This window comes from Canis lupus, chromosome 18 (assembly GCF_011100685.1).
Source record: "Canis lupus familiaris isolate Mischka breed German Shepherd chromosome 18, alternate assembly UU_Cfam_GSD_1.0, whole genome shotgun sequence".
Classification (NCBI taxonomy): Eukaryota; Metazoa; Chordata; class Mammalia; order Carnivora; family Canidae; genus Canis; species Canis lupus.
The window spans coordinates 50,729,333-50,752,375 of record NC_049239.1 but is presented as its reverse complement, the minus strand read 5'-3'; the positions used below and the strand labels follow the sequence as shown (position 1 = coordinate 50,752,375).

General features: G+C 38.9%; 1 protein-coding gene across 9 annotated transcripts in view; it reads left to right on the top strand.

Moving 5' to 3' along the window:
* Nucleotides 1-23,043, top strand: part of KDM2A (lysine demethylase 2A) — a 151,712-nt gene that overhangs the window by 82,027 nt on the left and 46,642 nt on the right. For 8 of the 9 annotated variants that reach the window (XM_038563773.1, XM_038563781.1, XM_038563776.1 and 5 more), the window contains 3 exons: nucleotides 19,324-19,462; nucleotides 20,233-20,311; nucleotides 20,995-21,041. In XM_038563773.1, coding sequence (XP_038419701.1) covers nucleotides 19,324-19,462; nucleotides 20,233-20,311; nucleotides 20,995-21,041 — 265 coding nt within the window. Of the gene's footprint in view, nucleotides 1-15,792; nucleotides 15,823-19,323; nucleotides 19,463-20,232; nucleotides 20,312-20,994; nucleotides 21,042-23,043 lie in introns of those variants that run through there. The other variant, XM_038563779.1, reaches the window with a different exon arrangement.

Sequence of the window (23,043 nt, the reverse complement as noted above, 5' to 3'; positions counted from 1 at the left end):
GCTGTTGGTGCAGATTGGCTTTGCCTTCCACTCTGTGCTGTTTCCATTTGTTGCAGTTCACCAGGTGCAGGCCTTTTTTTAATTTTTATTTTATTTTTATTTATTTTTATTTTTTATTTTGCCATGATATCAAGGGAAATCTACAACTTGAACCATTGTCTGGTCTGAATGCTGCAGTTTTGACCCCAAAAATCCTCTAGATTCTGGATGAGAACATAATACCAGTTGCAAAGTTATTGTTGACCCGTTTGCTGTGAAGGCAGGCCCTTCATTTAGGAAGTAAATCCTGTGATTAAGAGCAAGAGCTCTGTTTAGAGGGAAGGAAAGAACACCTTTATTTGGGGCTGATGAACTTGGATAACCTCTCTTGTCTTTTTCCCCTGAATTGGCTGTGGAAGAGAAGGTGGTAGGAGAAGCTTTATTGATGGCTGTGGCAATAGGATGATATGGTAAGGTGAACTGTGACTTTTTTTAGAAATTTTATTTATTCATGAGAGACACAGAGAGGTACAGACATAGAGAAAGAAGCAGACTCCATGCAGGGAGCCGGATGTGGGACTCAATCCTGGGACTCCAGGATCACGCCCTGGGCTGAAGGCAGGCCCTCAAATGCTGAGCCACCCAGGTGTCCCTGAACTGTGACTTTCTTAGGTCTAAAGAAATTTTAACCATCAGTGAAGTGACCTTTAATTGCCTTCTTATTGGAGAATATCTAGTTTATCACAAATTCTCAGTTTTCAGTCTCAAATTGTAGGTTATGTATATGGCCGTTGCTTTGGCAGAGTAGGAAAATTATGTTGTTGTGCAGTGTTTTCCACAATTGTTGACTGACCTGCAGTAGGAAATATATTCTGTAGTACCACCTAGTACTTTGCATACAACTGGGTATACATAAGTAACAAAAGTTTCAGGAAATGGAACTTACCCATACTGTGTTTTCTGATATTTTCCATTTTATTGTTTTATTATTTCATTTTTCAAAAATGCATTTATGACCTAAATTGATTTCTTTTAAGTTTTTTTATTTTTATTTAAGTAATCTCCTCACCCAGGGTGGAGCTCAAACTCATGACCCCAAGATCAGAAGTTACATGATCTCCCAAATGAGTTAGCTAGGCACCCCAAAGACCTAAATCGATTTTTGTAACTCATGGTTTAAAGATGATTGGTGTGGAACAGTGGCTCGAAGTATGGTATATACTCAGGATTCTTTTATAGGGATCTGCAAAGTCAAAACTATTTCCATAGTCATAATTACGATGTTGTTTGTCTTTTTCTCTCTCATTCTCAAATTGGGGATTTTCCAGAAACAGAGTTTTCCAGAACTCCATGATGAGTGATGACATTATTTGCAGGAGTAATGGCATGTGTATTTGTGTGTTCTTGCATTTTCTATAATTTCCTAAGGTAGTAGGCTATAAATGTGCTTTTTCAGAGATTAAACTCCATTTTTAGTACTCCTATGTGTTCTTACTTTTGATTTATACCTACATGCTGTAATCTCTATAACCTCATTGAGTTCCAGTGAAGTTTCCTTGAGTCTATGTGGAAATACAAGTACAGTTTGTTGTTTTGTCTTGCAATTTATTTTTAAAGATTTTATTTGTTTATTCATGAGAGACACACAGAGAGAGACACAGGCAGAGGGAGAAGCAGGCTCCTTACAGGGCCTAGACAAGGCAATTTTATATTTATATAAAATTTTAGGGATCCCTGGGTGGCGCAGCGGTTTAGCGCCTGCCTTTGGCCCAGGGCGCGATCCTGGAGACCCGGGATCGAATCCCACATCGGGCTCCCGGTGCATGGAGCCTGCTCCTCCCTCTGCCTGTGTCTCTGCCTCTCTCTCCCTGTGTGACTATCGTAAAAAAAAAAAAAAAAAAAAAAAAAATTTTATATTTAGAGAATTCTAAATATTTTTCATTTGTGATCAGTAAATATTAACATAAATACCCTGTATAAACAAAAGCTGTTTGGGATCCTCAGTAATTTTTAAGAATGTAAGGGGTTCCGGTGCCTGGGTGGCTCAGTTGTTGAGCTTTTGCCTTCAGCTCAGGGCCTGATCCCTGGTCCTGGGATCGAGTTCTGTATCAGGCTCTCTGCAAGGAGCCTGCTTCTCCCTCTGCCTATGTCTCTGCCTCTCTCTGTGTGTCTCTCATGAATAAATAAAATCTTAAAAAAAAAAAAAGAATGTAAGTTCTTGAGACTAAGAAGTTTCAGGGTTAAGAATGTCGACTTGGGGGGAGACGGAAGGATGTCACACTTGGTGGGTGTGTGTGTGTGTGTGTGTGTGTGTGTGTTTAAAAAAGAAAATATAGGGCAGCCCCTGTGGTGCAGAGGTTTAGCGCCACCTGCAGTCCAGGGTGTGATCCTGGAGATCCAGGATCACAGTCCCATGTCGGGCTCCCTGCATGGAGCCTGCTTTTCCCTCTGCCTGTGTCTCTGCTTCTCTCTCTCTCTCTCTTGTCTCTCATGAATAAATAAATTAAAAAAAAATAAAAAAGAAAATTGAGCGTCTGCCTTCAGCTCAGGGCATGATTCTCAGTCTGGATAGAGTCCCCGCATTACGCTCCCCTACAGGGAGCTTGTTTCTCCCTCTGCCTATGTCTCTGCCTCTCTCTTTCTCATGAATAAATAAATAAAATATTTTTAAAAAGAAGAAAAAAATATATATATATGGCATGAGATCTCTACCCATAACAAGTTGTTAAATGTGCCTTATTGTTCACTGTAAACACAGTGTTGTACAGTAAATCTAGAAATTTTTCATCTTGAACAGCATCTGAACATCCGAACATTAAACAGCACCTCCCCATTTCCCCCTCCCTCCCAGTCCCTGGCAATTTTACTTTCTGCTTCTTTGAATTTGACTAGAATGTAGACTTTTTTGTAACTGTTGGACCTAGATTGAAATCCCAATTTGGCCACTACTTAAATTATCCTGGCTTAAGTTACCTTAAGAACCTTTCTGATTCTTACTTTTTTCATAACTAAAATTGATAATTTTACTGTCTTATTACATAGGGCTGTTATAAGGATTAAATGAGCTGGAAAAATGGCCTTGAAAATACTTAGCACCTAGGAAGCATTCATATGTTAGCTATTACTATTATTGAATATGTAGCAACATCTAGCCACATTGATATTTAGATGTTGCATTTCTTGGCCACAGTCACCTGTGTGAAACTGGATTGTTTAAACATCCTCCAAGTTCTTGTTCTCATTCTGCTCTTGCCTCTGCCTCTAGACTTAATTCATAATTTATCTGCGTTTTGTTTTCCTTTTTTTATTTTAAAGATTTTTTATTTATTTATTTGAAAGAGTGAGCACAAGCAGGGAGAGGGGCAGAGAGAGGGAGAAGCAGGCTCCCCACTGAGCAGTGAGCAGGATGCAGGGCTTGATGCAGGGCTTGATCCCAGCTGAGCCGAAGGCAGACCTAATGTATGACCAACTGCACCCAGGTACCCCATGGGTTTTGTTTTCAAAACAAATTGTGGGCTTCTTGAAAATAGCAGCTCTCTTCTATTTCTTTCTGTTGTATTGTGTCTTAGACACTACTCAGCCTGTAGTAAGTACTCAGGACGTGTAAGTCCTCATACAAAGGTCATGGGACACACAGGCTTACACTTCCCATGAAGATGGTGGTGGGAAAGAGCTTTTAGGACCCTCTTCTATTATTTAGTCTGTCTTAGGAACTTTCTTCCACTACTGAATAGACTTCCTAAGAAGTATAGTGAGGGCAGCCTGGGTGGCTCAGTGGTTTAGCGCCACCTTTGGGCCCAGGGCGTGATCCTGGAGACCCAGGATCGAGTCCCACATTGGGCTCCCTGCGTGGAGCCTGCTTCTCTCTCTCCCTCTGCCTGTGTCTCTGCCTCTCTCTCTCTCTGTCTGTTTCTCATGAATGAATAAATAAAATCTTAAAAAGTACAGTGAAGGATAAATTATAATTTATTAAATAATATCAGTTTCTTTGGTTAATCTCGTACCTCTTTGCAATATGAAATTCTAACCTAGAATTTTCACCAGGGTTTCTCTTATTACTTTCCAACAATAGAAGACAATCATAACAATAGATCCCAAATAAATCAGATTAGGATGATTTAAATTTGATTGTAAGTGTACATAATGATTATTTCTTTTTTTTTTTTCTTTTTTTTTTTTTTTTTTACATAATGATTATTTCTAAAGCACCTTCTGAGATTTAGAGCAACACAGGCAAACAGGTGTGAATTTTGTTTAAGCCTTTTATTTTTATTGGTCATTCCTCTTCTTTCATTGAGGCTGCTTTCAGCCTTCTGCTCTAACCTGTCTTGATGTCCAGAAACTTGTTCTAGTATAAATTCATTGCTACTCTGTCTTCCGGCTCAACACTCTGCTATTCACATTTGACCATTCCTTCAAGTTCCGTTTACCCAGAAATCAAGAACAGAACCAATTCTCTTAGTTAGAGCAAGGCCTTCTCCCAGATAACACCTTCCAGAAATGACTGCTTCATATTAAACCACTGGCAATGAAGGGGGGGTGGAGACAGTGCAGTTGTTGGATTTCATAAAATTTCATCCCTAGGATTAGACATTTGTTGTGAGGAGATTTAGAGATGATGTCATCAAAAAGAGCTTCTAAAAGGGGTAGACTTGGAAAACTTTTTATTTTTATTATTTTTATTTTTTTAAAGATTTTATTTATTTATTCATGAGAGAGACACACAGAGAGAGAGAGAGAGAGAGAGGCAGAGACAGGCAAAGGGAGAAGCAGGCTCCACGCAGGGAACCTGATGTGAGACTCAATCCCGGGTCTCCAGGATCATGCCCTGGGCTGAAGGCGGCACTAAGCCACTGAGCCAACTGGGCTACCCGAAAAACTTTTTAGAAGCCTACTTGGGTTGATAAAGAAGAAACTCTTACCTGATGTTTAATGCTATTTTAGAAGAGGCGTGTGAGGTATGATTTTGCCTCTAGTCACTTAGACCATTCTTTTTGGGGAAGATAGTTGGTTTCCCAGTGCAATTTTGATTCTTTTTTTTTTTTTTTAAGATTATTTATTTATTTATTCATGAGAGAGAGACAGAGAGGCAGAGGCGCAGGTGGATAGAGAGGCAGGCTCCACGTAGGGAGCTCAATGTGGGACTCAATCTCGGGACTCCAGGATCATGCCCTGGGCCGAAGGCAGGTGCTCAACCAAAGGCTGAGCCACCCAGGCTTCCCCCAATTTTGATTCTTGTTCAAAACCACAGTTGCTAATTTTTTGAGCGTGTGTTGGCTACCTTGTTTTTTATTTCATTTAATCCTCATAGAGTCCTGGGTGATGGCTTCTATTAGTTAAGTAGCTCATGTATGGTGAGAGGCTGAACCAGGATTTGAACCCTGGAAACCTGATCCCAGACCCTGCCACTATTCTATACAGTCTCTCTTTTTATATATAGGGCACTTCTTAGTTTGCAGAATATTTGTACATACGTTTTCATTTAAAAAATTTTTGGGGGGGGGATCCCTGGGTGGCGCAGCGGTTTGGCGCCTGCCTTTGGCCCAGGGCGCGATCCTGGAGACCCGGGATCGAATCCCACATCAGGCTCCCAGTGCATGGAGCCTGCTTCTCCCTCTGCCTGTGTCTCTGCCCCTCTCTCTCTCTCTCTCTGTGACTATCATAAATAAATAAAAATAAAAATAAATATTTTTTTTTATTAGAGAAAGCATGAGTAGGAGGGACAGAGGGGAGAGGGTGAAGAGAGGGAAGCCAACTCCCCACTGAGCAGAAAGCCAGACTCTGGGCTTAACCCCAGGACCATGACTCCAGCCAAAGGCAGATACTTAACCAACTGAGCCACCCAGGCATTCCATATGTTCTCATTTAAACATCACAACAATCCTGTGCATTAGGTGAAGTTCTTGACATTTTCATCCAAGAGAAAGGCATCATAGGGAATTTGAAGCTCATCAATGTGGTACTTAGACCCAGGCCCATACTTCTTACTCCAGTTCCTTTGTTCTCATTACGTAGGAGTCATATCTGAAGGTGAATTTTTTTGAGAGAGAGAGGGTTGTGGGGAGGGGCAGAGGGAGAGGGAGAATCTTAAGCAGGTTCCACACCCACCATGGAGCCCAACATGAGGCTCTGTCTCACAACCTTGAGATCATGACCTAAACCCAAATCAGAGTTGGACACTTAACAACTGAGCTACCCAGGCACCCCCTGAAAGTGAATTTTCTAAGAAATTGAAGTTGGTGGAAGGTAATTGGTAATATTCTAGATGTGATGCTTAAGTCTAGAAAAGTTTAGTATAGATGTGATCATTAACTTGCACTATTGGTTTTTCTTGATAGCTTGAGTATAACTGCTTTATTAAATATTTTCTTGTTGGACTTTTTAATGCTTAGGGTCAGTTTCCCAGTCTTATACTAATGTTCTTAGGTAGTTACAGGAGTGAAGACATAGTTTTCTCTGCTTTAACTTCAGTTGGCACAGATGGGTGACTGAAAGCTCAGGAGGAAAGAGGTCTTGCCAGGATTATAATATAGTCATGAGAATGGGAGAGGGAGGAGTGTATGTGTGGGGGACAATTTAAAATATCAGCTCCTGATCTTTTGCCAATTCCTTCTGGAGCTTCTACTTCTAGACATGAAATTTCATGACCCCTTTAAATCTCAAGTTTGACAGTTTGGGAAAAAGGTCATATGTTGCTTAAGAGATTGACCTTTGTGAATCAAAACATATAGCTCTAAACAAACAAACAAACAAACATATAGCTCTAAAGAAAAGGGACATAGAGGAAAGCATCCTGATGAGAACAATGTAGCAAGGCTGGAAATAGGTGCACTTATATAATCTGGCTTCCAGGGACTACTTGCTATCTCTCTAAACTCACTGAAAGACTTAGAAGAAGATGCATGTGTAGCACATTTCATTGTTTGTGTTATATACTGAGCAAATGTCTCAAGTCAGTGTTTTTCAAGCTGTCCTCTAAGGTCTGCAGCACCTTTCTCAGTGACAGACAGAAAGATCATTTACTTCTCCTTTAGATTTAAGATAAACTTCTAGGGTTTTTTTTTTTTTTTTTTTCTTTTTCTATAAATTGTTCTTGCCTAGCAGATATACTAATCTTTACCTTCTGGGAGCTGCAATGGCATGGCTTGCACCATGTATTATACTAATGACCTACAGTTGCATCAGTTCCATCAGTTACAGAAGATGGTGAAAAAACTAGGCATTATCTTTGTTTCTGTGTTCTGGGTGTCTGTTGCTATAGAAACAAATCAGTAAACAGAAGTGTTCAGGGAGTATTTGAATCTCAGTGGATGTTCATTGGCTATTGAAAATAAAGTTAAGAGGGATGCCTGGGTGGCTTAGTGGTTGAGCGTCTGCCTTTGGCTTGGGGTGTGATCCCAGATTCTCAGGATCGAGTCCCACATCGGGCTCCTTTCATGGAGCCTGCTTCTCCTTCCTGTGCCTGCATCTCTACCTCTCATGAATAAATAAAAATCTTAAAAAAAAAAAAAAAAGTAAAGTTAAGAAATTTGTTGAGTTGAGGAAGAAACTATTTCTGAGTTCATTATTGTTTCCATTTTGGTAGGTGATATTTTTTGTTGTGTGTGAGTAATTTAAAGATTATTTCCCAGTAATTAAGCTTTCTAAAATTCCTTTTTGCTCTAGGAGGTAAATAATTAGAAAAGGCAAACCTTTTATGTTTTGGAAGGAGTTATGATTTCACTTAGACTAATTTTTATTTTTTTTATTTTATTTTTTAAATGTTTATTTATTTATGATAGTCACAGAGAGAGAAAGAGAGAGAGGCAGAGACACAGGCAGAGGGAGAAGCAGGCTCCATGCACCGGAAGCCCGATGCGGGATTCGATCCCGGGTCTCCAGGATCGCGCCCCGGGCCAAAGGCAGGCGCCAAACCGCTGCGCCACCCAGGGATCCCTAGACTAATTTTTAAACGTCAGATAGTTAAAGTGTAAGTTTAAAAATTGTTCTGGGGCTACGAAAAGGAAGCGAAGATATAAAAGAATGAGACAAAAGGTAGAGTGAGGAATTACACATCTCTGCCAGGCTACTTGTGGATAAACTAATTAAACATTTGCATGTTGGTAGAAAGTGTAATACTGCTGATACTTCTTTACCAGGATCCAAGGAAAAGAGTATGTATATTCAACTTTTTGTTCCTTTGAGGGAACAAAAATGTGCTTTTGGTATAACATCTGAACTCAGATTATTTTTCTTCAGGATTTTTTTGAGATGCCTTATCTTCATCCTGCATTTCAGAAGATGATTTTGCTACTTGTAGCCACAGTTTTTTCCTTTGCAGAATTGTGGTGATATCATGGTTAAATTTGCAGCAAACACACTGAACAGTTGATTATACTAAATGGTATGTAGAAAAGCAGGCAATGTTGATGGAAGGGATCCAGCACTTTAACTCGTTTCTCAGCCAATTGGTTTTGTGGAGGGCATATTTGTGGTCAGGGTAAGTGTATGCTGACTCTTTCAGAGAATTTTAGGATCATTCTTTATATATAGTAGGCATTTGACACTAGTTCTGAGGGAACTTTTAGGAGAAAGTTCACTTTGTGTTGTACATCCCTCTTCTTTTGAGCATTCTGCCTTCTCAGTTGTCTCCCCTCCCCCCCCCTTAATCAAGAGACTTAGCTGTGAATAAGCTTCTTGCCAAATTCTGTAGATAATATCTTCCTTTTATGGATTACTTTGTCTTTTTGTTGGGATTAAGTGTGGTCTCCTAAATTTTTTCATATATAGAAAGTGTTATATGTACTGTTGATCTCTGCAGAAGTTGATCTAAGTCAGCCCAGAAAATACTTGAAGGCTGACATAGCTGATGAATGAAAGAAATGCAAGCTTTTTCAGCCACGCCAATTGTTCAGTACATATTCTTTGTAATGTATTTAAGCAGTTCTGTTTTAAAGAAACTAAATGTGGGGCAGCCAGGTGGCTCAGTGGTTTAGCGCCGCCTTCAGCCCAGGGCGTGATCCTGGAGACCCTGGATTGAGTCCCACGTCGGGCTCCCTGCATGGAGCCTGCTTCTCCCTCTGCCTGTGTCTGTGCCTCTCTCTCTCTCCGTGCCTCTCATGAATAAATAAATAAAATCTTTAAAAAAAAAAAAAAAGAAAAAGAAACTAAATGTGTGTTCTCTAATCCTTGTGTTCAGGTCTCTTATTATTTTGGGGACAGTAAGTGTTACATAGATGAAAAGATAAAAACTGTAAAGGGGGGCTTCTGGGTGTCTCAATGGTTGAGCATCTGACTTCTGCTCAAGTTGGGATCCTGGGATCAAGTCCCGCATCAGGCTCCCCACAGGGAGCCTGTTTTTCTCTCTGCCTATGTCTCTGCCTCTTTCTGTGTCTCTCATGAATAAATAAATAAAATCTTAAAAAAAAAACAACGTATAAGGCAGTGATTGCCCCTATTTTTGTACTACCTTAGGATGTTCCCATTAAAATCCCCCATTAAGAAATAATGAAATTACTCAGATTTTCTAAAAAATTATAACCTTTTTTTTAAAAAAAATATTTTATTTGAGAGAGAATGGGAAGAGGGGTAGAGGGAGAGGGAGAAGCAGACTCTGCACTTAGGGTGGAGCCTGACGTGGGGACTTGATCCCAGAACCCCGAGATAATGATCTGAGTCGAAGTTGGACACTTAACTGACTGAGCCACCTAGGTCTCCCAAGATTGTAACCTTTTATTTTTGAAAAATGCTTTTGGCCCTATCTACCTGTATCTTATTAATGAGATACTGAGAAATCCATTAGGGTGAGGGGGAGGCCTAAAAAAGTTTGAAGAGGTCACCTGGATAGAGGAACAACATAGAATCTGTATTCTTTGTAACTTAGTAGGTATGTAGTAAAGTTATACTTAATTAATTTCTCTTATATCAGTTCTTAAGTGGAGCCTTAGTCAACTCCTGTGTGCTTGTTCTTCCTCCTGAGCTTTAATAACATTTAATAACATTTGTATCTACTTGTCTTACTTATCACATTGAATTGTAATACTACAATTCATTTACACGTCTGTCTCCCCCTACTGGCCAGCAATCTTCCTGAGGGCTAGAACTGTGCTTTTTTCTTTGGGGTGCATCTGGCTATTATTCCATATTCAGTCTGTCCTGTTTTATGAATGAATAAATGTTCAAATAATAATTAGTACACACACCCAGACAGTTGGGGCGGGGGGTATAGACAGCATTCTGTCGGAGTGTGTGTGTGTGTGTGTGAGACTTTGCTATAGGTAATGTTGATTTTTCAAAAACCTGGAATAAAGAGAATGAGAACAACACTTTAAAGTTCACTTGATTTTGGGGATATGTGATCATATGTTTGTGAAGGGTAGGGGAGGATGAGAGCTTGAGTATGTTTCTTTTATTTTTTTTTTCAAGATTTTTTAAATTTATTTATGATAGAGAGAGAGAGAGAGAGGCAGAGTCACAGGCGGAGGGAGAGGCAGGCTCCATGCCGGGAGCCCGACGCGGGACTTGATCCTGGGACTCCAGGATCGCACCCTGGGCCAAAGGCAGGCGCTAAACTGCTAAACCACCCAGAGATCCCCATGTTTCTTCTTTTAAAGTGTGATATACATGTTTCTTCTTTTAAAGTGTGATAATACACATTTTATAAATGTGTATTAAGGCTAATTAAGTGGGGATTTGGTATATGTTGCAAAAATTCAGATTTAATCTATATACATTTATAAAAATACACCCTCAAACCTTTTTTTAATAACAGTATCATGATGTGGGACATGGAAAATCTAGTTGTTTCTTGACTTCTTAGACCATCACCAGCAGAGATTCTGTAATTAAAATTTTTTCCTCAGGCAGTGGAGTAAGATCAGAATCCTAGAGAAAATAGGAGACAAAGAATTAATCTTGGTAAAAAAAAAAAAAATACTGGCAATTTTTTTTTTGGCAATTTCATCTTTACAGAAGGTGTGTAATAAATGTCACTTTGATTACAAATTTAGAGAATAAGAACAAATTTTAATAGCATACACAATAAATACACTAAGTTCAAAGCACTCTGATATAAAATGGTTTCTGATTAGGAATAGTAATATTTTTCAGCCAGAATAGGTGAATGACCAGTAACATAATTTGTCAAGTAAAAACTAGAATTAAAATGGTAAGGGACACCTGGCTGATTCAGTCGCTGGAACCTGTGACTTTTGATCTTGGGGTTGTAGGTTCAAGCCCCACGTTGGGTGTAGAGATTGCTTAAAAATTATAAAAGTGTTAAAATCAATCAATCAATCAAGAATGGTAGAATAAACAGTGGCAGAGCTAGAAATATAGTGTCCCTTAGCAAACACCAGAAATCTCCCACCCTGGGGAAGATCCTTTGTTAACCTCCTATATACATACAGAGCAATTTTCTAATTTATAGAACAGTCTCATTTGTTTCCGACAGGTCCCACCATTTCACCTCTCTCTGCCAGAGCTATTTCAGCTGTCTGGAGTCTCCTTCCTTTGCCAGTTTGTTCCAGCTGCCTCAAGTTATTGGTGTGGCTGAAGTTTTCATTCCAAACAAATGTCAGCATAGAGTTAACAGTTAAGACCATTGGTTCTAGAACCAAAGTGTCATGGTTCAAATCCCATTCACACTAATTTTACTAGCTTTGTAACTTGGGCAAGTTATTTCTGTCCTTCATTTTTTTGTAAAGTAGGGAGGATGATACTCTTCTTTTTCTTCTTCTTTTTTAAAGTTTTATTTATTAGAGAGAGAGAAAGAGCATGAGGGGTGGGGTGAGGAGAGGGAGAAGTAGACTCCCCACTGAGCAGGGAGCCCAATGTGGGGCTTGATCCCAGGACCCCAAGATCATGACCTGAGCCAAAGACACTTAGCCAACTGAGCCACCCAGGCACCCTGAGAGAGTAATCTTATAGGGATGTTGTTTGCTTTTAGAGCAGTAGCCTATCTGGGTGTCATTAATAGTAACAGCCTTTTCCTAGTTTATGCAACTCATTCCTTCTCTCTGATTTCTTTGTGCCTTTGGGGATGGGAATTGCCTACGCTCCCCAAAAAGAACTACTTCTGACATCTGATAGATTGAGATATGCGAAGGTTTGTTTAATATGGGAGCAGGCATGGGTTGTGGAGAATATGAGGAAGATGTGGAAGTCCCTAGAAGCCAAACTCTGCCAGGTCTCCCTGGTCAGGACACAGGGAGCTGATTCTGAAATTAGATATTCTTTGAATAAAGAGAGACAACCTGGGGGCTTGGTATGTAGCAAATTTTCCACATTGTATAGTTTATATGGGAGCAAGGCTAAGACCTACAACCAGATTGTAGAGAACACAAAGGAACCTTAAATTACTTACATCCAAGAAAAAACTAGGATCTAAAGAAGTTAAATATTTACTTAACTACCTAAAATCGCATGGCAAAGTAGTAATAGAATTGACACAGATAAGGTCTCCCTTTAGACACTTTTGCTTTCTTGTTTTTCTATCATCCAAAAAAACTTAGGTCAATTTTACCTTTCTTTTTCTTCATTTGTAAAATAACACCATCCTATTTCCTTTCATAGAGTGATTATCTTAGGCAAGAAAAACTATTTGATACAGAATTTAAAATGATAAAGATTGTACATTGGTTCTCTAGGGGTGGTTTTGGGTATGTTGTGTGATTTTTTTTTTTTTTTAAGATTTTATTTATTTATTTGAGAGACAGAGAGAGAGAGAGGCAGAGACACAGGCAGAGGGAGAAGCAGGCTCCATGCAGGGAGCCCAACGTGGGACTCGATCCTGGTTCTCCAAAATCAGGCCCTGGACTGAAGGCAGCACTAAACCGCTGAGCCACCTGGGCTGCCCTGTTGTGTGATTTTTAAAAACATTGTGGCAAAATATATACAACATAAAATTTGCCATTTTAATTGTTTTTAAGTGTACAGTTCAGTGGCATTAATTGCATTCACAGCCTTGTGTAACCATCACCACTATTTATTTCCAAAACCTTTTCATTACCCCAAATAGAAACTCTAAACATAAAGCAGTGACTCCCCATTTCTTCTCCCCCCAGCTCCTAATAACCTTTAATCTACTTTCTGTCTCCATGAATTTACCTGTTCTAGGTTCTTCATGTAAGTGGAGTCATACAATATCCTTTTGAATCTGGCCTCTTTAACTTAGCATAATGTCTTCAAGGTTCATCCAAGGTGCAACATGTATCAGAACTCCATTCCTTTTTATTGCTGAATAATATTCCATTGTATCAATATCCCACATTCTCTTTATCCATTCATCTGTCAGTGGACATTTTGATTTCTACCTTTTGACTATTGTGAATAATGCTGTTATGACTACTAGTGTAAAAGTAGCTGTTGAGTCCCTGCTTTCAATCTTTTGGGTATATCTAAAAGTGGAATTACTGGATCATGCAGTAATTTTATGTTTAATTTTTTGAGGAACTGCCTTACTATTGTCCATACAGGCTGCACTGTATTATGTTCCCACCAGCAATGCAAAGGGTTCAATTTCTCTCTTTCCTTGCTAACACTTGTCATTTTGTTTTGTTTTGTTTTTAATAATAGACATCCTAATGGATGTGAAGTATATCTCATTGTGGTTTTGATTTGCATTTGCTGGGCATCTTTTTGTGTGTATTGGCCATTTGTTTTTGTTTTTTAAGATTTATTTATTTTAGAGAGAGAAAGCACATAAGTGCATGCACAGCCAGGGAAGGGGCAAAAGGAAAGGGAGAGAGAGAATCTCAAGCAGACTGCACCCTGAGCACAGAGCCTGACAGGGGCCTTGATCTCACAACCCTGATGTCATAACCTTGAGCTGAAACCAACAGTTGAATGCTCAACTGACTGAGCCACCTAGGCCCCCTGTTTTGGCCATTTGTTTATCTTCTTTGGTGAAATGTCTATTTAAGTCCTTTGTCCATTTTAGAATTGGGTTTTTTCGTTAAGTTTTAAGAACTCTTTATATATTCTAGATGTTAATCCTTTATCATCAGATATATGATTTGCAAATATTTTCTCCCATTCTGTAGTTTCTGTAGTTTGTCTTTTCACTTTGCTGAAAATATCTTTTACACAAAAGTTTTTAATTTTAATTTACAGTATGTTTTTTTCTTTTTCTTTTTCTTTTGGTGTTCTAAGAAATCTGATGTTGTGAAGATTTTCTGTTTTCTTTTTTTTTTTTTTTAAGATTTTTATTTATTTATTCATGAGAGACACAGAGAGAGAGAGAGAGGCAGAGACACAGGCAGAGGGAGAAGCAGGCTCCATGCAGGGAGCCCGATGTGGGACTCGATCCCGGGTCTCCAGGATCACGCCCTGGGCCAAAGGCTGCGCTAAACCGCTGAGCCACCCGGGCTGCCCTCTTTGTTTTCTTTTTAAAAATGTTAGATTTTTAACTCTTTTGGTTAGGTCTTTGATTCATTTTGAGTTAATTTTTATATATGGTATAAGGTAAGGGCCTAGCTTTATTCTTTTGTATGCAGATATCCAGTTTTCCTTGCATCATTTGTGGAAAATGTATTTAATCCTAATTAATTAATTAATTTAATTTTTATTTATTTATGATAGTCACACAGAGAGAGAGAGAGAGAGGCAGAGACATAGGCAGAGGGAGAAGCAGGCTCCATGCACCGGGAGCCCGACGTGGGATTCGATCCCGGGTCTCCAGGATCGCGCCCTGGGCCAAATGCAGGCGCTAAGCTGCCGCGCCACCCAGGGATCCTTCATTTGTCTATTCATATAAAATCAACTAAAGTGGTTATGACAATTGTTTAGGGAAAAAAAAACTGTGCTTTATCAAAAACATTATTAAGCAGTGTGTCTTGAATTAGTCTGCATCAGACCCTATTCTGGTATTACCAAGATTTGCTTTTTTAAAAAATATTTTATTTATTTGAGAAAAGAGTGAAAAGCATGTGGGGCTTCATCCCAGGCCTCTGAGCCGAAGGCAGACGCTTGACTGACTGAGCCACCCAGGCACCTCCCAGCACAATTTCTTAAAAGGACTCTATTCTGGTGGTGCCTGAGTGGCTCAGTGGGTTCTAAGTGTCCAGCTCTTGACCTCACCTCAAGTCTTGATCTCAAGATTGTGAGTTTGAGCGACATGTTAGGCTCCTTTTCTTGTTGCTTTGTTTAGGCCTCCTTGTTGAAAATCAATTGACTATAAATATAAAGGGTTATTTCTGGGTTCTTAGTTCTTAGTTTAGGGCCGAAGGCGGCACTAAACTGCTGAGCCACCTGGGCTGCCCATCCCTATATCCTTATACTCTCTATATTGGAAGTGTAAATGGAAGAAGGAATCTCTTGGGCAGCCCTGGTGGCGCAGCGGTTTAGTGCCGCCTGCAGCCTGGGGTGTGATCCTGGAGACCTGGGATCGAGTCCCGCATCAGGCTTCCTGCATGGGGCTTGCTTCTCCCTCTGCCTGTGTCTTTGCCTCTCTCTCGCTCTCTCTGAATAAATAAATAAATAAATAAATAAATAAATAAATAAATAAATAAATCTTTAAAAAAAGAAAAAAAAAGGAATCTCTTGAGTATGGGAAAAAGCATATAAAGAGAAAAGAAGGTTGGGGGAACTTCTGTCTACCATGTTAGAAATATTGGAATAATCAGGATGATCACGTCGTCCTCCTTACTGAAGAATGGTAATGGTAGACCTAGGAAAAGTTGAAGTTTGAAAACATGACTGGAATTTTTTTGACAAGCATATAAGAACTTACAGCACAAATGGGTACTTTCTAATTTCGGGAGGGGACATCTGCATTTATTCCGACAGTATTGTCCTTGCTCTGTGATAACTTGGAATTCATCTTTTGGCGCTCTCTTCAAAGACACATAAATGAAGTATGGTAAGGTGAGGAACTAAGGATATCTTTTTTTTTTTTTTTTAAGATTTTATTTATTTATTTGAGAGAAAGAGCATGAAAGATGGGGAGGGGCAGAGGCAGAGAGAGAGGGAAAAGCAGACTCTCAGTTCAGCAGTGAGTCGTAAAGCAGAGCTTGTTCCCAGGACCTTGGATCATGACTTGAGCTGAAGGCAGATGCTTAACAGGCTCCCCGAGAATATCTTTTACAAAAACAGATTCATTCAGCCCCTATGCCTCGGAGGCTTCTGATAGTGGCCGCTATTGGTGACTGCTCTACCTCCACCAGGGGCAGTACTGCCATGCTGGGCAACGTTGCTGAGGCCGCTTTTGATGCCATTTCCAAGACTTACAAGCTATTTCACCCTTGACCTCTGGAAAGAGACTATGTTCACCCAAGTCTCCCTGTCAGGAATGCACTGACTGTCTTGTAAAGACCCACATGAGAGTTTCCATGCAGAGGATCCAGGCTCTAGATGTGGCTACCACATAGTTTTATATAAGAAAAATAAAGTGAATTAAAGCTTGTTAAAAAACAAACTAATGTTAGAAATTGTCAATGAAAATACTGCCCTCCATAAGGGTATCTGAAAGTATTTTGAGCAGTGATGGCATTATTGAAATAAGTGAAAAAGTCTACCAAAATTAGGTCTTCTTTTGGTTTTTGAACTGGGACTTAGGGTAGCAAAGGTGCTAGGTAAGAGTGTTATGAAGTTTTTGCCAAATCTGGAAAAGATATCAGATATACCTTGGTGTTTCTACCCAAACATATCTTGGTGTGTTGAATCTAGCTGTCCTCTGGTATGTAATGGTCATTTTTATTTCTTAGGCCTCATTTCTGCCCCATCCCTACCCCCCAGTCCCCAAAGACCTTTTCCCAGTATCTAACGTTAAATTCCAGGTTTGATTGTTCTTAACACATCCTAGGGTAGGGCTACTGTATTTATCCTTGGCTCTACCACTCCCACACTGGTTGTTCTGTATGTAGGTATGCAAGAAATTTCAGCAGAATTTGACACTGGCTAAAGTAGTAAATACACTAGAAAGTAAATTTGCAGCAGAAGCAATATGTTATCTTTAAAAAAAATGGCTTGCGAAATATTTATATACTGTAAAATTCACACATTTAAATGTATATAATTAATTGGCTTTTTAGTATATACACAGAGTTGTACCATTCTCTAATTACAGAATATTTTCATCACTCCTGAAAGAAACCCATACCATTAACAGTCACTTCCTTTTCCTTCCCAGCCCCTAGCAGCTACTAATCTTTCTGTCTCTATGCTCTGTGAATTTGCCTATTCTGGATTTACCATATAAATAAAATTATATAATCTGTGATATGTGTTCTGTTGCATTTGGCTTCTTTCACTCAGCATAATGTTTTCAAGATTCTTCTGTGTTGGGTAGCCCTGGTGGCGCAGCGGTTTAGCACCGCCTGCAGCCCGGGGTGTGATCCTGGAGACCCAGGATCGAGTCCCACATCGGACTCCCTGCGTGGAGCCTGCTTCTCCCTCTGCCTGTGTCTCTGCCTCTCTCTTCGCTCTCTCTGAATGAATAAATAAATAAATCTTAAAAAAAAAAAAAAAGATTCTTCTGTGTTATAGTTACATATCAGAATTCATTCCTTTTTATGGCCAAATAATATTCCACTGTGTAAATATACCACATTTTTTAAGCTATTCATCAGTCAATTGACATTTGGGTTAATGCTGCTATGAACATCTCTGTACCAGTTTTTGTGTGGACATAGGTTTTTAATTTTTAACATATCCAGATACAGATATGTACCTAGAAGTAGAATTACTGGACATGAGATAACTCTATGTTTAATTTTTTGAGGAACTGCTAAACTTTTTTTTTTTTTAAGATTTTATTCATTTATTCATGAGAGACACACAGAGAGAGAGAAAGGCAGAGGCACAGGCAAAGGGAGAGGCAGGCTCCATGCAGGGAACCCGACATGGGACTCCATCCCGGGTCTCCAGGATCATGCCCTGGGCTGAAAGCAGCATTAAACCTCTGAGCCACCCGGGCTGCCCACTAAACTTTTCCAGAGTGGCTGCACCATTTTACATTCCCACAAGCATATACAAGGAGTTTATTTTCTCTACATTCTCACTGTCACTTGTTATTGTCTACCTTTTGATAATAGCCATCCTAGTGGATGTGAAGTGGTGTCTCATGTGGTTTTAATTTTCATATCCCCTAATGCCTATGATGCTATCTTTTCATGTGCTCATTGGCCATTTGTGTATTTTCTTTCTTTCTTTCTTTTTTTTTTTTTTAAGTTTTATTTAGGTAATCCTTACACCCAACATCATGAACTCATGACCCTAATATCAAGAGTCACATGCTCTTCTGACTGAGCCAGCCTAGCACCTGTGTGTATTTTCTTTAGGGAGGTATCTTCAAAGCTGAATACTGATGGTTTGCTATTTGAAATGCTATTGTTTAACTTTTCTTCTTTTATCTGATGTAAAGGATTTTTGGCTTCATTAATTAAAATGTTTTATTCTCTTTTTAAAGATTATCTTAGGGGATCCCTGGGTGGCTCAGAGGTTTAGCGCCTGCCTTTGGCCCAGGGCGCGATCCTGGAGTCCCGGGATCGAGTCCCACGTCGGACTCCCGGCATGGAGCCTGCTTCTCCCTCCTCCTGTGTCTTTGCCTCTCTCTCTCTCTCTCTATGTCTATCATAAATAAATAAATAAATAAATAAATAAATAAATAAATAAATAAATAAATCTTTTTAAAAATTAAATAAAAAATAAAGATTATCTTAGAAAGCTAATGTAGGCGAACCCTGGGTGGCTCAGTGGTTTAGCACCTGCCTTCGGCCCAGGGCATGATCTTGGAGTCCCAGGATCGAGTCCCACATCAGGCTCCCTACATGGACCCTGCTTCTCCCTCTGCCTCTGTCTCTGCCTTTCTCTCTCTCTCTCTCTCTCTGTCTCTCTCTCTCATGAATAAATAAATAAAATATTAAAGAAAGAAAAAGAAAGAAAGAAAGAAAGAAAGAAGAAAGAAAGAAAGAAAGAAAGAAAGAAAGAAAGAAAGAAAGAAAGAAAGAAAGAAAGAAAGAAAGAAAAAGAAAGCAAGCTAGCTAATGTAGGTCTAGCTTTTTCCCCTATGAAAATGGTGTATTTTGTATTCTGGCCTGAAATATCTAAAAAGTCAGTTTGCCCCTAATCTTTAGTGGACCCTGTTTGACCTATTTCTATTTTAAGTTTGTATCTCTAGACTCAAAGAGTCAGCATAGGTAAAATTCACAAGTAGGGAACCAGTGACTTATCAAAATTATGTTATATTCTGTACATCTTGAGAATATTAGCTGACCTTTAGTTGAGAGAAAGATATATAAGGCAAGGAAAATTGATGTTTGACATAATAACTGAAGTTGGAAGTATGTGAAGTTGAAGTGTGCTTTATGAGCTTTTAGAGAGGCATGAAAAAGTACAAGATTGATCCTTATGTCCCTCTCTCCCCAGCGTGGTACCATGCGACGACGCTATGAAGATGATGGCATTTCAGATGATGAAATTGAAGGGAAAAGAACTTTTGACTTGGAAGAGAAGCTCCACACCAACAAATATAATGCAAATTTTGTTACTTTTATGGAGGGAAAAGGTCAGTATCAGTAGCAAATTTTGTTACTTTTATGGAGGGGAAAGGTCAGAGGTTGTAGATTCTGGGAACTAGGCTCAGCATCTGTACAACTAAAATAATGCCTGTTAATTCTGTGATGCCATTTTCTCTTATTACACAATACAATGCCATACACACATCCCACCCTTCCCTAATCCTCCCACCCTGTGAGTCATTCTCTGCTATATGAGAAGAAACAAGCAGGGCCAGGGGTTTTTCCCTGAAAACCTTTTCCTTCTTCTCCTATCCTTTGTTTTAGATGTAATTAAGAATAATACAGTAAAAATTATTTTATGCATGTACCCTCTTCCCCCAAACAAAACCAGAAGTGGGATTCCATGTGTACCATGTAGCTTTGCTCCTTGGCAAACTGACAAGGATGTCCCAGTATGTATTGTAGTGGACAGAATTACATTTTTTGGCTATTAAGAGACATGGTGATGATAATTTCAGCCTAGGATTTATAAGATGACTCATTAATAGTACGACTTCCTGTTGGTTAAACTCTGAATTTACTGTGGAAATACAGACTTAGCAAACTCTTTGAACCCTGCCTCTCAGTGTGCTTTTCCTGTATTCTGAGACATGCTTCTTAATAACAAGCGTGTATTGTCTGACAGAGCAAAACTGTATACACACAGAAACAACAGACACTATTTCCACCATCTTACTTAGGATCTTTTTTATGGTCCTTGTATCTTTTTCCAGTGATACCTCTTGCCTTTCTAACAACTGTTTTCCTATGGTGACAGATTTTAATGTAGAATATATCCAGCGAGGTGGCTTAAGAGACCCTCTGATTTTCAAGAATTCTGATGGACTTGGAATAAAGTAAGTATTCTCAGCCTAATTGGATGTGATTGTGAATGACTATGTTACAGCAGAGCTATAGACAATGCAGTATTGATAATGCAAAGCCATAGTTGAAAATAATCCCCCCATTTAGATTTTAAAAGGATGTATTTTTCTTATATGGTTACAAAAACAATTCGTGGTTGTTAGTTAAATGAGAAAATACTGGTGAGCTAAAAAATAAATTTAAATCTCTTAAAATCTGTGTCATGAATAAATAAATAAAAATCTTAAAAAATTTAAAAAATCTATTACCCTGAGATAACCACTTGTTAGCATTTTGTTGATATTATTTTTTATATTTATATTTAAAATATAGTTTTATATATATTTAAAATATATTGTTAAACCTAAATATAGTCTTTATATGTCTCAACTTAAGAGTTTTTAGTACTGGGCAGCCCCAGTGGCGCAGCGGTTTAGCACCGCCTGCAGCCCAGGGCGTGATCCTGGAGACCCTGGATCGAGTCCCACGTCATGCTCTCTGTATGATGCCTGCTTCTTCCTCTGCCTGTGTCTCTGCCCCTCTCTCTCTCTCTGTCTCTATGAATAAATAAATATAACCTTTAAAAAAAAAAGAGTTTTTAGTACTCTAAGAAAAAACTCACACTGACTAGAGAAGGTGTGCTTCCCATTTATACTTACTGATGTTTGTTTCATAGGATGCCAGATCCAGACTTCACTGTGAATGATGTCAAAATGTGTGTGGGTAAGTATTAAACTTGTGGCCTTTGTGTCATTGAGTCAAAGATTTAAGACTTGAAACTGAGTTCTAAATTTCTGACTAAGATTTAAGGCTTAGGACTATGGAAGTACATATTTGATTGAAGTATACTACATGAAGTAGTTCCTTAATAAAAACTATTAGCAACTGAGAATTTTCTCAAAGGGAGTTACACAGTAGCTTCATTGAGTACTCATTAGGCGTAGAACTCTATTTCTTTCACACCTACTGTTTTATCACTGTGCATCCCTCCTTCTTTCCACGAAGAGCCTATTCCAGAACATTTTATATCTCTGAATCAAGAATAAAACTTCTTATCTGTGATTCTTTCCTGACAAGCAGTAGAGAAATTTCCAGGAAATTTTCACCAATGCTACATTTGGTAATTTGGCTAACATTTAAAACTTTGTAAGCTGAAGCATGCAACTCTTGATCTTGGGGTTGTAGGTTCGAGCCTCATGTTGGGTGGAGAGATTACTTTAAATCTGTGTAAGCCAAGAAATAGATATATTAAAATCTCTATCAGTGACCGGTTATTTTGAGTCTTTATATTTTATGATTTATATTTTATTCAAAATTTAGGAAAGGAAAGCAAATTAGATGAATTTAATTAAAGAAGAAAGCTTTCTGGTGTCAGTAAAGATTCAGATCAATTTTCTACAGACCATTTGGTGTTCCGTGTAGTCCTGAGACCCATCAGGATCCTTAGGAATTCAGATATGGTCACTCTCCTATACACATTAAAACAATAAGGTGGATCTAAACCTCTTAGAAATGTTTCCAGCAAGTCATGAAACAAAAGGAGGTTTTTTCTGATGTTTTCCTTCCAACATTACAACTTCTATTAAGTTTTGTCCTCTATGTTGAAGTTCCAGTGCAACCTTCGGCTTTGGAAATTAAGTATTTGCAGTACTGTCTCTTAGCCACTTGAGGGCCCTTTTTAGGGATCTGGATAACTTGTTTATCCAAGAGGTGAAAGTCCTACATATAGCTCAGGTAGAGAAAAGTTCTCTAATTCCCTGTATTTTTTACTTCCACACTAATTCTTTGTTAGATTGCAGCTATCTACCTGTCACTGTGTATTTCCTACTATCTACACGATCTCTGGAGTATTCAGTATTCAGTAAATCTGTTGAGTAATTAAAATGCTTTCCCACTTTTCACAAAGCAGGGCTCATTCAGGGGACCTCAGAAAGTCTTGAGTACTTACAGGTCCATCACTGGACTTCTTTTCCTAACAGAGTTCCAGGGTAGTAATAAGTTAATGGGCTACCATAGCTTTTCTCTATTGGTCAGGCATTCTTATGGTTTGTGATCCACAAATGCTTTGCCTCAGAATTATCTGTGGTACTTGTTAAAAATAAAGTCTTCTGGATCCCATCATAGACTTAGAGTATCCACATTTCTGAGTTACACAAATAGAAGGACTTAGTCACTTATTCACTCACTAGTCTCCTTTTAAATTTTTCCCTACTTCCCTATTTCCTCAGTAAGATGTTCACTGCTAATAATGATCTTTGGAAGCCCTTCATAACCTTATTTTTAACAAATAGACCTTTGAGTGATCATAGATATCTTTGCCATGATTTAAAATGCAGCAGTGGGGGCACCTGGGTGGCTCAGTTGGTTAAGTATCTGTCTCTTGGATTTGGCTCAGCTCATGATCTTGTGGGCCATGATGAGATCAAGCCCCGCATCAGGCTCCATCCTTAGTGGCGTGTCTACTCAAAGAATTCTCCTCCTTTGCCCCTCTACCTACTTACTCTCGCATGCGTGTGTGCGCACTCTGACTGTCTAAAGTAAATCTTTTAAACAGAGCAGTGATTGTATCTAACCTAATAGACTTACTATAAATTTCAGCTGATGCCTGACTTTATACCCATCCAAGTTGTTTGAAGTCCAGATTTTTTTTCTTGGATAACTAATGATTGTCAAAATGTAGTGAACAAAATATTGGTGATTGCAATAATCCATTATCACTATATGT